Source organism: Stomoxys calcitrans, chromosome 2, assembly GCF_963082655.1.
Source record: "Stomoxys calcitrans chromosome 2, idStoCalc2.1, whole genome shotgun sequence".
In the NCBI taxonomy this organism is placed as follows: Eukaryota; Metazoa; Arthropoda; class Insecta; order Diptera; family Muscidae; genus Stomoxys; species Stomoxys calcitrans.
The window spans coordinates 215,366,973-215,381,514 of record NC_081553.1 but is presented as its reverse complement, the minus strand read 5'-3'; the positions used below and the strand labels follow the sequence as shown (position 1 = coordinate 215,381,514).

The 14,542-nt window shown below is 33.4% G+C and overlaps 1 protein-coding gene across 6 annotated transcripts in view; it reads left to right on the top strand.

Moving 5' to 3' along the window:
* The window catches only part of LOC106081092 (maternal protein pumilio), an 809,199-nt gene that overhangs the window by 763,998 nt on the left and 30,659 nt on the right, over positions 1-14,542 (top strand). For all 6 annotated transcript variants that reach the window (XM_059362138.1, XM_013242815.2, XM_013242816.2 and 3 more), the window contains 2 exons: positions 13,057-13,446; positions 13,879-14,092. In XM_059362138.1, the coding sequence (XP_059218121.1) occupies positions 13,057-13,446; positions 13,879-14,092 (604 nt within the window). The remainder of the gene's footprint in view (positions 1-13,056; positions 13,447-13,878; positions 14,093-14,542) is intronic.

Below are 14,542 nucleotides of genomic sequence, written 5' to 3'. Positions count from 1 at the left end.
AAGAATTTTAAACCAGGTCAACAATACCCTAACAGAGAAATAAAATTTTGACAAAATTTTCTATAGAAATAAAATTTTGACAAAATTTTCTATAGAAATAAAATTTTGACAAAATTTTCTATAGAAATAAAATTTTTACAAAATTTTCTATAGAAATAAAATTTTGACAAAATTTTCTATAGAAATAAAATTTTGACAAAATTTTCTATAGAAATAAAATTTTGACAAAATTTTCTATAGAAATAAAATTTTGACAAAATTTTCTATAGAAATAAAATTTTGACAAAATTTTCTATAGAAATAAAATTTTGACAAAATTTTCTATAGAAATAAAATTTTGACAAAATTTTCTATTGAAATAAAATTTTGACAAAATTTTCTATAGAAATAAAATTTTGACAAAATTTTCTATAGAAATAAAATTTTGACAAAATTTTCTATAGAAATAAAATTTTGACAAAATTTTCTATAGAAATAAAATTTTGAGAAAATTTTCTATAGAAATAAAATTTTGACAAAATTTTCTATAGAAATAAAATTTTGACCAAATTTTCTATAGAAATAAAATTTTGACCAAATTTTCTATAGAAATAAAATTTTGACCAAATTTTCTATAGAAATAAAATTTTGAAAAATTTTCTATAGAAATAAAATTGTGACAAATTTTGACAACCACCAACCACTATGGGACGCGTTTAGTCTTTGGTTAGAAGACTTTTCAGCCATATTAGGTGTGATGGCTTGTGATGGCGTTGATATGTTGTATTTGAATCGTATTAATAGCGAACAACAACCATGCTTATTAGCTGTACTTTTCCCAATGCATATATTTTTGTGTAATGTATAATTTGTTGATATCGGAAGGGGCGGACCCTCCCCCTCCCCCTTTCCCCAAAAAAGCCACCCAAAACTAAAATTTGGCCGATAGGCACAATATGGGTATCAAATGAAAGGTATTGGAGTCTGAAAACCGAATATCGTTTTGGATCCAAGTACCCATCAGGCAGCCTCAACCCCAAAACTCCTCTCAACAGATATATTCGACGTTCCTATCAATATGAGACTCAAATGAAAAGTATTTGGCAGTAAATTTCAAATATGGCATAAAAAATTAGGTCCATGCCATGGAAGGGTGCCCCAACCCAAAATACCTCCCAATTATATAAAAGCTATTGGGGGTGGAAATTGATTGATTTTCGGGATATTGATATTTATTTTCGGGACAAAGACCCTGCGTTCCACTCCACCCTCAAACACAACTTATTTACCGATCATGCCAATTAGGGACTCATATGGAATGTTTTTGAAAGTAGAGCATCTTATTATCATATTTATTTTAATGGCCAAGTAAACACCCCTCAAATACCCTCTAAACCGGGAATATTTACCAAAGTGATAATATAGGACTCAAAAGGAAGGTATTTGGGAGTAGATTAAAACTTCGCCCGGTAAACGAGGAGGGGCAAACTTCTCACACATTAATGGGTTCAAGTTGAGTTTATTAATGAAAAGGCACGCCGAGTCCGAACGGCGTGCCGCAGTGCGACACCTCTTTGTGGAAAATTTTTAATATGACCATGCTTAGCATGGATCTCGCAAATGTGGCCAGCATTCGAACGCAGGTGTTCAGCGTCATAGGCGGACATAGGCTACTAGAATTCGATATCCATATTCAGGGCGAAGTGTCCTCACCCTAAAAAAAAATTTAGAGAGTTAAAGAATGCGCAGCGGTGGGGGCCCGGTTCGGCTAGTTATCCATTAGGAGTAAAATTTCAAACAATTTAACAAAAAAAATTCTGAAAAAAATTTTTTTGTGAAAATAAAATTTTCAGGAATTTTTTTTTTAAGAAAAGTTTTTCTTAAATTAAAGCTTTTACAACGTTTGTGCTAAAAAATAACTAACTTTTTCTATATTTAAATACATATTCTATCATAATTCTATGCCTATTGAAAAATGTATTTATTTATTTTTTTTTAAATTCATTGCTATACAAATTCTTGTTTATAATTTATTTCTTTCTAAAAATTTGCTATTTTTATATATCGTTTTCTTGTCTCTTTTGTTATGTTTAATCTTTCTGCCATACCCTCAAATCCTTGGAGTTTGACTATTATTTTAATTTCTATTCTTATTTTTATTGCCTTTAATAAGCATCATCAAAATTTATAGTGTGTCCTTTCTCTCGCTCTCTCACACACATTCACACTCTTAAAAGTTGTTTCGATTATTATTTACTCAAGGGAAAATTCATGAGAAATCATTGAAAAACTTTCAAAATCATATTAATATTAAATTTTATTATTTTTGCCCACATATGTTTGTGGTCTAAGCCCTGCAACCATATTATCTCCCAAAAGTATGCTTTGAATTGTTTCTCATTAAAGAACTGTAATTTCCAGTCCCCTACCCGCCGAATAAAAAAAAACCAAAACCCACAACGCATCGAAGAGAAACAGAATCAAGTCAATACTAATAAAAATTCCTTTTTACAAAATTAAAACAAAACAAAAGTGAATTATTAATGAGAAGACCCCACACAACAACAGTATGTTGCAAAAGCAACACGAAGCATACAAACACGCAGGCACAGTCACAGACACCCACATACATACATACATTAGGAAATCATAACAAGACATGGCAAATATTTTGAAATGCGAGAGAAAGAAAGCAACGAAAGAAAGAAAAAAAATCAATAAACATTAAAAATTAATTTTGTTCTGCGTGAGGCTTATACAAATGCTTAGCTACAGCATGAAATGAAACCCTCAGAGAATATTCTACTCGCATAAAATGCGAATGTGCCCCCTAACAATATGCTATGGAAGCCAAAGATATGGTAGAATATACATACATTTGTAGCTCGTTTACAATAAAAACCCAGGTTGCTTGGTTGGCAAGTCATAGAGAGGGAGTGGGCAAAAACGAAGAGAAAATACTTTGAAAATGATTTCGACTGTGAAATGAAATCATATCAACATGTGTTTTTTATAAACTCATACAGAACTTTGATTTTCATTTCAATGGAATTGATAATACTGCTTTTGCCACAGTTCACAGTTCCACAGCCAGATGCTGCTGGTGATGCCAGTCATAAAAAGGGTGTTCCAAATGATTACATTTTGAAGGGGAAGAAGTTGTAAATGTAGAAGACGAAAATTGGAAAATTGTAAAAATAAAAAAACAAATAATAAAAAAAAATAAAAATACAAAAATTTAAAATAATAAGTAAAATAAATAAGAAAAAAAAAAATAAAAATAATATAAGAAACAAGAAATAAAAAAAAAAATACAGAAATAGAAAACAAAAATAAAAAATTTAAAAACAAAAAAATATGTAAAAAAAATATATGTATTAAAAATTTTTTTTAAAAATAAACTAAAATTATTACCAATAACAAACTTACAAAAAAAATTTAGTTAATCTTTGTTTCTTTATAACTAATTAAAACATGAAAAATTTAAGACATAAAACGATTAAAAAATTATATAAAAAATATGAAAACAAAAAAATTAAAAGAAGGAAAAAAAACAAATAATAAAAAACAAAAATATTAATAAAAAAAAAAATATTTTTAAGAATAAACTAATTAAAATTATAAACAAAAACAAACTTAGAAAAAAATCGTAGGTTATTCTTTGTTTCTTTATACCTTATTAATTTTTTTACCACCGTACATAATTTGCCTTAAAAATTCTAAAATTTGTTCCATTTCTATGATTTTAAAAACCGTTATCCCTAGCTCACATGCGTCGGGTATACCTACATATGTACATCAAAATATTGCAGGTTTTTTATTGCCTGAAAGTATACTTCACATGTTTGCCCTTGCAGAATTTTGATATAAAATGAAAGAACAACATAACGTGCAAAAAAACCTAGAAAATAATACTATTTTCAAATGTAACAGAGCATGACAAAGTCATCATTATCATCATCAGTGTCGTCGTTTGTTGCGACAGTGTCATCTCAATCGCTTTACTCAGCGGGATGGGGAAATCTCATGTATACTTTTAGGCAAAAGAAGAAGGAGAAGAATGAAATAAACCATAGCGCAAAATTTACAAAGTAACCAAAAAAAACACAATCTGCGTAAAGGAAATAAGACATTTTCCCAGTACGGGACTCAATAATCATTTGTATTACTCTTTTTTTTTTCTTTTTCAATACATTTGTTTCCTTTATATGTGCATACACATGTGAATTTGTATTAATAAATAACTGCACGCACACACAACACAATCACACAACACAATATATACAATATATTGTAATAAAAATCAACTAACCGCGAGTGAAATGTGGCACTCGACACTTCACTTCACTCCACTACATTCCACTTCCCTACACTCATTCGCTGGCTGTGCTGTGTGCTACTCTCTAAGCAACAAAATAGCAATAAAAAGCATTGCCTACTTTTAGGCTGGAATGTGTTAAAATACCATTAAACAAATCTCAAGGGTACGATTATGGTTTCTCGCTGGCATGCACGTTTCTCAAACATTATGCATATCTATTTGTTGTATGTGCTTGTACAGTTGTAGTCCTTTTGAAGATTACAGACATATGTACATGCGAAGGTAGTGCAGATAAATGTAAGAATTTCTTGTAATTATATTAAATATTCGTATATAAATTTTAGGAATAGAACAATTTATATCATTTATGTGGAATTTTTTTATTTCTTTTGAAATGTTGAGATTTGTTATATGACTGCTTAGCTGTTATGCAAGCTATAAAATTGTTTCGCAGAATTTTTTTAATGCTCAAAAAAGTCATGTGTAGTCTAGAGTTATGTTTTATTTGACTTTGTTGTTGTTCTTTAATTGTTTGTTTTTCGTGTTTTCGAGGAATATACCATCAGTTTTCAAAACCCTTTAAAAAATACCTTCATTTTTAAATCTCTCTAAAGTATGCAGCATTTTGTTATTTTTCTTTTATAAATAACTAAAAAAAAATCCTTTTTCATCAAGTTCCAAACTGATATCAAAAGTATTTATTTTATGTGGGTTTTTTTTTAATTTTATGTATTTTTTTATAAAAACCAATTTCTTGATGTGGCCCCTCAAAGTATGCAATTAATGTCAACAAATAATTTTTTTTTTAATTTTCTTGTTTTTTTTTGTTTTTAATTCTTTTAGTGTCATTTAACTTTGTTTTATATTTTTTTCTTGTATTGTTTTAATTTTTTTAACCCTTTTTTATTTTTTACTCTCCACCTTAGAGTAGGGGTGTACTTATTTCGTCGTTTCGTTTGTAACACATCGAAATATTTATATGAGGCCCAACACAGTATTTATATTGTTGATCCTCTTGACATTCGAAGTTGATTTACCCATCAATGTACTTCTGTCTGTCGAAACCACCCCAACTTTCGAAGGAATAAAGTCGCTTGAGCTTTTAATCAAATACTTTCATTGAGTGTAGGTCATTTGAAGTTGTAAATGAGCCATATAGGTCCATGTTTTGACATGCCTATAAACCGATCTCGGATCTTGACTTCTTCGAGAAATACTTACGTATCCGATTTATCCAAGAATAATTTGAATTGGCTCATAATCTGATAAAACTGCTATATATACAAACCTCTCTTTATAAGGCCTCTAGAGGGCGCAATTTTTATTCGATTTGGCTGAAATTTTGCTCGAGTTTTGCTTTGATATCCAACTTCTGTGCCATGTATAGTCGAAATCACGCTTACTTTCGAAGGAATTAAGCTAGCCGCTTGAAATTACTTCTCTTTCGTGTTGGGATTGTAAATGGGCCATATCGGTCCATGTTTTTGGCTTCTTGAGCCTCTATAGGGAGCAATTTTTGTCCGATTTGGCTGAAATTTTGCATGTAGTGTTTTATCATGACTTATTTTATTTTATTTTAGTTTATTTTCTTTTATTTGTCTTATTTTTTAATTATTTTTTTTTATTTTGATGATTGAAAAATATAAACATTTTAGGCGGTGTTTTGAGGGTCCTATCACTTGAATCCCATTTTTAATACCATATTCGCAAACTACTCCCAACTACCTTTCATTGGAGTCCCATATTATCATGACCATTTGAATCGGTTATGGGCTCAGTAATTGCACCCAATTTTTAATATTCGATAATAATATTTGCACTCTACTCTCGAATACCTTCATTTGAGTTCCGTATTGTCCCCATCGGTCCAATTTTGATTTTGGGCGCTACTTTTGGGTCTGGGACGGTCGCCTAGGCACTACTCCTAAATATCTTTCATTTGAGTCCCATATTGTCTCGAATGGTTCACATTTGGTTTTTGGCGGTGCTGTTGGGGTAAGGGGAGAGTCCGCCCCGCCGCAAATATCAAAAACTTTCATACCCTATTGCTCCTTTCAGACCGTATATTCAAACTCTACTTCCGAGTACCTTTTATGTGAGTCCCATATTGTCTCGATCGGTGCACTTTTGATGTTGGGTGCTACTTTTGGGGTGGTTTTGGGCCTGGAACGGCCCCTAGGTACGTTGACCCAATTTTCAATATCATATTCGTATTCTACTCCTAAATACCTTTTATTTAAGTTCCATATTGTCCCGATCGGTACACTTTGGTTTTTGGTGGTGCTTTTGGGATAACGTAGAGTCCGCCCCGCTTCAGATACAAAAAATTAAATTACTGCTTCCAGGCCGTATATTCATACTTTATTTTATTTTATTATATTTTATTTCATTTAAGTTTATTTAATTTAATATTATTTATTATTTATTTTTTTTTTATTTGTATGTTATTTTTAGTTTTTATATAAAAATTATTTTTACGAGAGTCATTAAAAGACATTAAAATGTTAAATGAGCATTTTTTTCTTTAATTTTAGTTTACCTAACTTATCATTTAACCTTCATTGTCTACCTTCGTTCAAGTAGCAAATAAGACAAAAAATCCTTGTATTATATGTAAATGTTAGTGTGACTCTCGCTGTAAGTTAAATTATACAATCACATTTGCAATTTCTTATACAAATTGTATTGTTATATGATCTGGGGGAACGCTCTCGCTTTTCCACGGCAACAACATGGGCGATGACAATGTTTTCATCTTCCGTGAGCCATGAAACAAAGCATGAAAATAATGGCAACACCACAGTTCTAGAACTTAAGTGGAAGGAAAATCCTAGGTATTTGCGTCGTATTTCATACGCAGCCAAAGCCTGAAAGTATGCTACATAGCAACAACCAGCAGCCCCCGTCATCTAAAACATTTACCCACACTACCATATAAAATAATTTATTAAGACTGTGACTGTGCCTGTGCATGCGACTGGAGGAGTAGAGCTTGCAAACAATGGGCACAAGTAATTGAATATTTAACTACTCAAGAGAATCGAAGCAAAAAAACATCACCATGCCGCCAACACGAAAGGAAACGAAGCGAAAAATATCAAATGTTCGAAAAGAGAAATGCTACATATATTAGGAACTTATTGTCGATTTGAAAATTTCAGAAGCATACGGAAAATTATAAAATTAAATAAGAAGAAAATGCACAAAAACCCCAGTGCATACTTTGGGTAGCATACAAGAAATTAACAAACAAGAAAAACCATTGCCTACTTTGGGGAGTTTATTATAAAATAATAATTCAACAAAGAAATTGAAAAGGGAAAAGCTAAGCACAAAAAAACCAAACTGTTGAGGGTTTTCTTGCCTTATTTTCACTTTCTTTTTTCCCCCTTACGGTTGAGTAGGGGCAAAACTCAAACCTCTTTAAGGGGTGATAAAAGTCTTTCTTATATAGAACCAACCCACAGCAAAAGCAAAATTTAAACTCACATAATTATGAAACTCAAATGGGAAACATCTGACATTAAGTGCCATGGGCTCAAAGTCGCCTTCTATGGTGGAAAAAGAAAATTGTTTGCACTTTTTGCCTTGACATCGTGATAATATAACGTAATCCAACCGCTGTGTGATGGTTATTGCATATCACAGAATTGTTTTCTTTGTTTCTTTCTTTCAGAACCAGTAAACAAAGAGCAACAGATGTCAAATGCTATGACCTAAATTTGTTTAAGGGATTTGAGTGGGACCACAAAGAAAAAATATAAATAATAAAAACAGTCATGAAAAGTTTTAAGATTGTTGATAAACGTTGAATTTAACACTATTTTCGCGGTCACAATCGCATATTTGAGGCAATGGCATTTTGTATAGAAATATAATTTTTTGTTAAATAAGTAGGGAACTTTTTTAATGTATTGGTTTTGGAGTAAAGTTTTTTTGAACTTTAATTATGATTTTGATGAACACTTCTATTTGAATAATATTATTTCTTTGATAAACTTATTTTGTCAATCTTTTCAATGCAAATCAATTTTTATTTTTTTAAATTTTCTATATACCGTCAAAATTAATGTAGGGGGAACGCCCCACCCAAAACCCCAACGAACGGGCACATAAACCTATCGGAGCATTATATGTATCAAATGAAAGATATTTTTGAGTACAGTGTGAATAAGACACATAAAAACTTATTTGCTTTAAAGTTTCTTTGCATCGTCAAAATTGTTGTCATGTAAGTAGGGGGAACTCCCCACCCTAAAATCAAAACGAGCGGGCACATAGACTGATCGCGACTATAAAGGTGGCAAATGAAAGTTGTTTGGAAGTAGAGCACGAATCTGGGAAATCAAATCAATTTCTTTTTTAAATTTTCTATGCATCGTCAAAATTATTGTCAATTAAATAGGGGAACGCCCCATCCCAAAACTCTGACAAACGGGCACATAACCCTATCGGGACAATATAGGTATCAAATGAAAGGTATTTTGGAGTAGAGTACGAATCTGTCCATGAAATATGAAGCAAAGTATCTGCTAGGCCTTCCCACCCCACTCCCCTTGCCAAAATGGCCGAAAATCAATCATGCCAATATGCTACCAAAATGAAAGGTATTTGTCCAAGATTTCCCATTACGAAAGTACAACACTTTTAAAGTTTTCTGTGAATATCAAACTTTGAAGCACATTAGGAATTATAAATTAAGAATTTCTTTATTTCCTATTTGGGAAATTCTGTTTCCCAACATCGTACCATAATGAAGATTAAAAGAATTTTCTTTGCCATATACTTGGCTTTCTTAGACATTTGACATTTACCATTACCGTATATTTTTCCAAACACCAGGTTCTTATTTCATTTCACAACACAACTTCTGGCTTTGTTTAAAATATGTGCTAAGGATTTCAGTCCTTAAACCAATTTTAAATTCCTTACTATGAAATAAAGGACGCAAAGAAACTCAAAACTATTATAGTTCAAAGGCAGCCATTGAGAAAAGGACTCGTAAATTCTAAGATTAGTTATATGCTCTGATGGCTAGTGTCACTTTATAAGTAAAAATAGCTTCAGATTCAGCTTCAACTTCATACTATGAAATTCAGTATGACTTCGTTTGTGTGTCTAAGAGTATAATGACTATTCTATTTCCATTTGGCCCCCATTTGCACTGACACACTTTTGTGCTCATAAAAAAAGTAATAACAATAGATTTAAATAGTAAACTAGATTTTTCAGTTTTCCTTATTCTTCTCTATTTTTGCGTGCTTTTCTTCTGTGGGTTTCTATTTTGTTAAAAAAAAAGCAAATATTTATTTGGTTTTAAATTTACATAGACAGTCGTAAGGACATTATGCAGATGGTATTTTAAGCAAGAAATAAAAATAGAATAAATAAAATGCCAAAAAAGAGATCCTTGAAATGAATGAATTTCATTTGCCCCAAATGAACATATTGGTAAAACATATAAAAAGAGGGCGACAACATCCAATACAAGAGTATTGCTCAGTAACGTTGTATAAATCCTTTGCCATAATCCTTTAAACCAATTATGCTAAATCATTGAAGTGACCTAGAATAACCAGTAAAAGCCTTTTAGATTTAAGAGATTGTGAAAATACAAAAAATGCAATGAAATGCTAAAAATAGAATTTTATAAATCTAAAGTTTATGTTTAGAAATAATTGGGTTACAATTTGGTTGTATATTATATATCTTAAAATTCTATGTTGCGTCTGGGTATTGTGTTAAAAGAGAATGAACTACCAGTTGTGGATTTTTGGTTACATTTTTATTGAAACCATTAGCATTTAAATTCTGTGGAAAATTTTATGAAAATTGGATTTTCACAGAAAACTTTGTCGGAAATAGATTTTTACGAAAAATGTGTGTTGAATTTGGATTTTTATAGAAAAGCAGCCGAAACGAGACCACTTCGCTGCGCCTACCTAACTCTCGAATGTGTTTTTAGGGTGAGGTCATTCCGTTCTGAATGTGGATATCGAATTCGTGCCACTGGAACCCAAGTTCGCCTATGACGCTGAACACATAGGCGTTCAACCTCAGCCTCTCAGAATCCTGGCGAGAACATCGAAAAAAACTTTCAGCGGTGGTTATCCCCTCTTAATGCTGGCGAAATTTGTGAGGTACCAAGCCATGCATGCTCATGTAAATTCTCCCTAATGAGGTTCGGCACGCTGTTCGGAAGTGGGGTGGCCACCCAGACACTTTGCCCTTAAAGTTATTATAAGCTTTGTGCTCCACTTTCAAATAAATTTTATATGAGCCGCATATTGGCATGATCGATATGCAAGTTCTGTTTGAAAGAAGAGTGAATCCCAGGGTCTTTGTCCCAAATATGAGCATCAAACACATGGCTCTTCAATTGAATAACAAATTCTTTTTTATTCTCCCAAGCACCTTTCGTTTGATCCCTATATTGTCGTTATTGGTCTATATATCCATTTGCCGGGTTTTGGGTGGCTCCCGGGGCACCCGACCCGACGAATCGCAATCGCATTACCATCCTCCGAGATCTGTTTTTTTTTTTTTTTTTTTTTATTTTTTTTGTAAATTAGGGTAATGAGTAGTGCTTTTTAGGGGAGGGATGGCACTTCTGACATTTCGACTCAAATATCGATATTAAATTTCACTCCCGGGTGCCTTTAATTGGAGCCCCATTTTGCCACGGTCGGTGAACGTGAAGTTTGGAGGGTGTTTTGGGAATGGGGCGCCCACCGGCACTTTGCCCTGAAAATAAATATCAAATTCGTTCTTAACTCATAAGTACCGTTTATTTGAGCTTCATACTGCCATAGTCAGAAATGAAGCTAAGTTTAGGGGTTGCTGTAGGGCGTATACTCAAACAGACCAACCTACACAATCTGTGAAAATTTTAAGAAAATCGGTTCAGCCGTTTTTAAATCTACGGAACAACCAAACAAACCAAGTCTCATATAGTCATAATTGGTAAACATGCGCATTTGTGGGGTTGTATTGCAATCTGATTTTGTATGCCAGATTCGCAATCTAATCCCGTATATCTTTCGTTTGATATGAACGTACAATATGTCTTCTTGGAGGAGTTTTGGGGTTAGGGCGACTTCCATTTTTGATTTTGGGTGCTGTTTTTGGGGTAACGGGGTTAGGGTCCGCCCCCTTCCGATACAAAAAAAACTATAAAGCCTGTTCCTCCCTCCCTCCCATATCCGCAATCTACTCCCGAATAACTTTCATTTGAGCCCCATATTGTCATGATCGTCTAATAAACCTATTTTGGGGTAAGGGCAGCCTCCCATTTACTTAGACCCAGTTTTTAATATGAAATTCGTGGTTTTCTCCTGAAAACCTTTCATTTGAGTCCCATTTTGTCGGTACACTTTTATTTTTGGGTAGTAATTTTGGGGTAAGGGGGAGAGTCCGCCCCCTTCCAATATCAAAAAATTATATAGCCTATGTTTCCTTCCAGACCAACCTACACAATCTGTGAAAATGTCAAGGTAATCGGTTCAGCCGTTTTAGAGTCTATACCCAGGCATTCAGCGTCATAGGCGGTTATGCTCACCTCTCTTGGCTCTGTTACTAAATTTGTCCTATCAGGGTTTTTGGAGGTGGTGAGCCCTTCAAACTTTTGGTTACTAATTCTGATAACAAATTCGTATTTTCCTTCCGAATGCCTTTCATTAGAGACCAATATCGTCCCGATCGGCCACTATGCCCGTTCGGTGGAGGTTTGAAAAGGGCCGTGAGCAGTCATTTGTATCCCAAAGTGTCCCTAAGGGTCAATATGTCCACTCGGTTTCTTTTTAGCATGGTACCCTAGAGAGATTTTCCAAAATTATGATGACCGATTCGTTCCCCCCTTTCACAAACCTAGTTTTGGTGTCCCATATTGTCCCTTTTGCTCTCTGGACCCATGTCGGCCAACGTGTCACGCTTGAAAGAATTTAGGGTAGGGCGTTCCCCTTTGTTACCAGTGTTGGACCCTCATTTATTTGGTAAGCCCAAGTATCCCCACCGGTCAACATGTCCCGCTTGAAGAAATTTGGCGTAGGGCGTTCTCTTTGATTTCAAATTATGGCAAGAGTTTCGTACTCTTCTTTTAAATTCTTTTAATTGGAACCTTATATATATCGTTTTAATTGCTTTCTAGGCCCGCTTGGTGGGGTTTAGCGTGGGGCGTTTCCCCTGATTACTTGATCACATATACATATAGAATTTTGTCATTGAAATTTCGCAAAAATTTTATTTAAAAAGTAAATCCTGTAGAAATTTGATTTAAAAAACAAAATGTTCTACAAATTTGATTTCAATGGAATCTGATTTTTTGTAATGATTTTATTTAGAATGTAGCATATTTTAAGGGATCATTGGCTTGCCAATGTTTTGTAAATTTTTAATATTTTTTATAGTCGGTTAGGTTAGGTTCGATAGCAGTGGAAGTTTATTTTCTAAACAGACTCACTTAGACAATTTTAGTCCATTGTGACTCAACTGTAAAGACTAACCAGGCCTCTGGTGGGAATTAAACCCAGGAGTCCGGACTGGTAATCCGAACACGCTACCAACTCGTCTACCGGGGCGATATTTTCTTAATAATGTTAAAAAAATATATTATATTATATTATATTTAAATAGTCTTTTGGGGTTTCTTCCAATTTTGTTGCATATTTTTAGGCAAACAATTTAAAAAATGTGATTTGCAAATCCTTCAGTTTTGTATGAATTTGACTAACCTTTTTTTTGTCTTTTCCCTCTTTCAGCAACTATTCCGCTCACAGAATCCCGGTCTAGCTGCTGCTACAAATGCCGCTGCTGCTGCAGCAGCTGCCGCGGCGGCCACATCGGCTGCCCAACAGCCAGGCGCACCAAATGGCACAATGCAGCCACAACAAATGCAAATGGCCGCAGCCTCACAACAATTCTTGGCCCAACAGAATGCTGCCTATGCGGCTCAGCAAGCGGCACCGTATGTCATTAATCCCGGACAAGATGCAGCACCCTATATGGGATTGATAGCGGCACAAATGCCCCAGTATTATGGTGTGGCACCATGGGGCATGTATCCGGGAAATCTGATACCACAACAGGGCACACAGCCAAGAAGGCCGCTGACGCCGTCACAACAGGGAGCTGAAAATCAATCTTACCAGGTGAGTTGGAAGAGCTTTAAAAAATTTTTTTAGAAAATGTAATAATAATTTTGTAAAAATTCATAAAAAAAATATGTAAAATATTGTACACTTGACAATATTTTGTATATATTTGACTATATATGTAGAGAATATATCATACATCATACCAATCAACCTAAAGCGTTAAATATATTGTTTTTTTCTCTCTCCTCTCTTCTCTTTCATATAATGTACCAAATGAAAAATTTATATAAACTAACTTCAAAAAACCATCTTATCTAACCGTTGTATAAAAATAAAATCGAAAAAAATGCCATACAATAAAATTATTCAAAAAATTGTACAAAAACCTATTACAAATATCCAAACATCAACAACATCTGCTGCCGCCTTGTAATACTCTCTCCAACCATGCTTGTATGAATGCTTGGTTTTTTTTGTGGGCGCCAGGTTATACCGGCATTTTTCGACCAAAGCGGTTCGCTTGTCATGGGACCACGTACTGGAACACCAATGCGCCTTGTAAGCCCTGCCCCGGTTTTAGTGCCTCCGGGCGCTGCACGAGCTGGGCCACCGCCTCAAGGTCCACCCCAACTGTATCCACCCCAACCACAAACAGCACAACAGAATTTATATTCACAACAGAATGGTTCAAGTGTCGGAGGTAAGCTTTAACTAAATTTTTTGTTTGTATTTATTTTTATATAAAATAAAAAATATTAATAAATATCATATAATTAATGTTTAAAATGTTTGTAAACTGCAAAGAAGAGCCTTTTTGTACATTCGTTTGTTAACTTTTAACCAAAACTTATTAACCAACATTGAGAAGCTGAAGAGTTGAGAATCGCCAATTGTCCAATTACCAAGTCTTGCAAATGTGAACCTTGTATTTTTTTTTTGCAAGATATTTGTAAATTTTAATTTTTTAATTTTAATGTTTTTTCTGCCAAAGTGTTCCATTAAAATTTAATTTTTACACTTTAGGTAATGTCTTTTTTTTGACTTAATTTTCGAGAAATACTTGAAATTGCCGGAGGCCATTATCATTCTGTGATTACACATCGTAGGCTTCAGAGAAGTGTTTAATACATAAATTTATTTTTTTTTTTTA